This window comes from Neophocaena asiaeorientalis, unplaced genomic scaffold (assembly GCF_003031525.2).
Source record: "Neophocaena asiaeorientalis asiaeorientalis breed wild unplaced genomic scaffold, Neophocaena_asiaeorientalis_V1.1 C47621952, whole genome shotgun sequence".
Classification (NCBI taxonomy): Eukaryota; Metazoa; Chordata; class Mammalia; order Artiodactyla; family Phocoenidae; genus Neophocaena; species Neophocaena asiaeorientalis.
The window spans coordinates 1-493 of NW_020182778.1; the positions used below are offsets into that span (position 1 = coordinate 1).

Sequence of the window (493 nt, forward strand, 5' to 3'; positions counted from 1 at the left end):
AAGCCACTTGGATATACATTTAAAGATTATAATTACCTGCTTTCTAAAAAGATCAGATACCAGAAAATGAGGAAGAAGCGGTGTCTCTCTGCATCGCCTTGCCCTAAAAGTTATAGCCCCACTATTCCAGTACAAAGGCCGGAAAATGATTCCCAGAGCAACCCTCTAGAAGCACCTTTTGAGTCCCGGATGCCTCTGGATCTGGAGCAAGGCCTTAGCCTGAGCCCGACGGTCCCCTCCACCTACCGCAGGCATTCCTACCAGGAGTACTACTCGCCCGAGGACCCCATGCAGGGCTCCTCCAGTCCAGAGGCCCACAACACCTGCAGTCTTTTCTTAGACACCCAGTCCACTGCAGTCGAGCCTGCAACCGTGCTGACCCAGAGTGAACGCAGTCCAGCACATAGCCCTGACATGATGACCTACCCAGCTTTACTGGAAAACAATAGATTCAGCCAGGCTGGCTCACCTCTCTACGTCCCGACCAGCTTCG

General features: G+C 52.5%; 1 protein-coding gene across 1 annotated transcript; it reads left to right on the top strand.

The window, feature by feature from the left end:
- Positions 1 to 6: 6 nt before the first annotated feature.
- Positions 7 to 487, top strand: LOC112392010 (sex comb on midleg-like protein 1; the record flags this gene model as incomplete). Its single annotated transcript, XM_024733560.1, has 1 exon — positions 7 to 487. A coding segment is annotated over one exon (481 nt), but the record flags the coding sequence as incomplete, so codon positions are not given.
- Between the last annotated feature and the right edge of the window lie 6 nt (positions 488 to 493).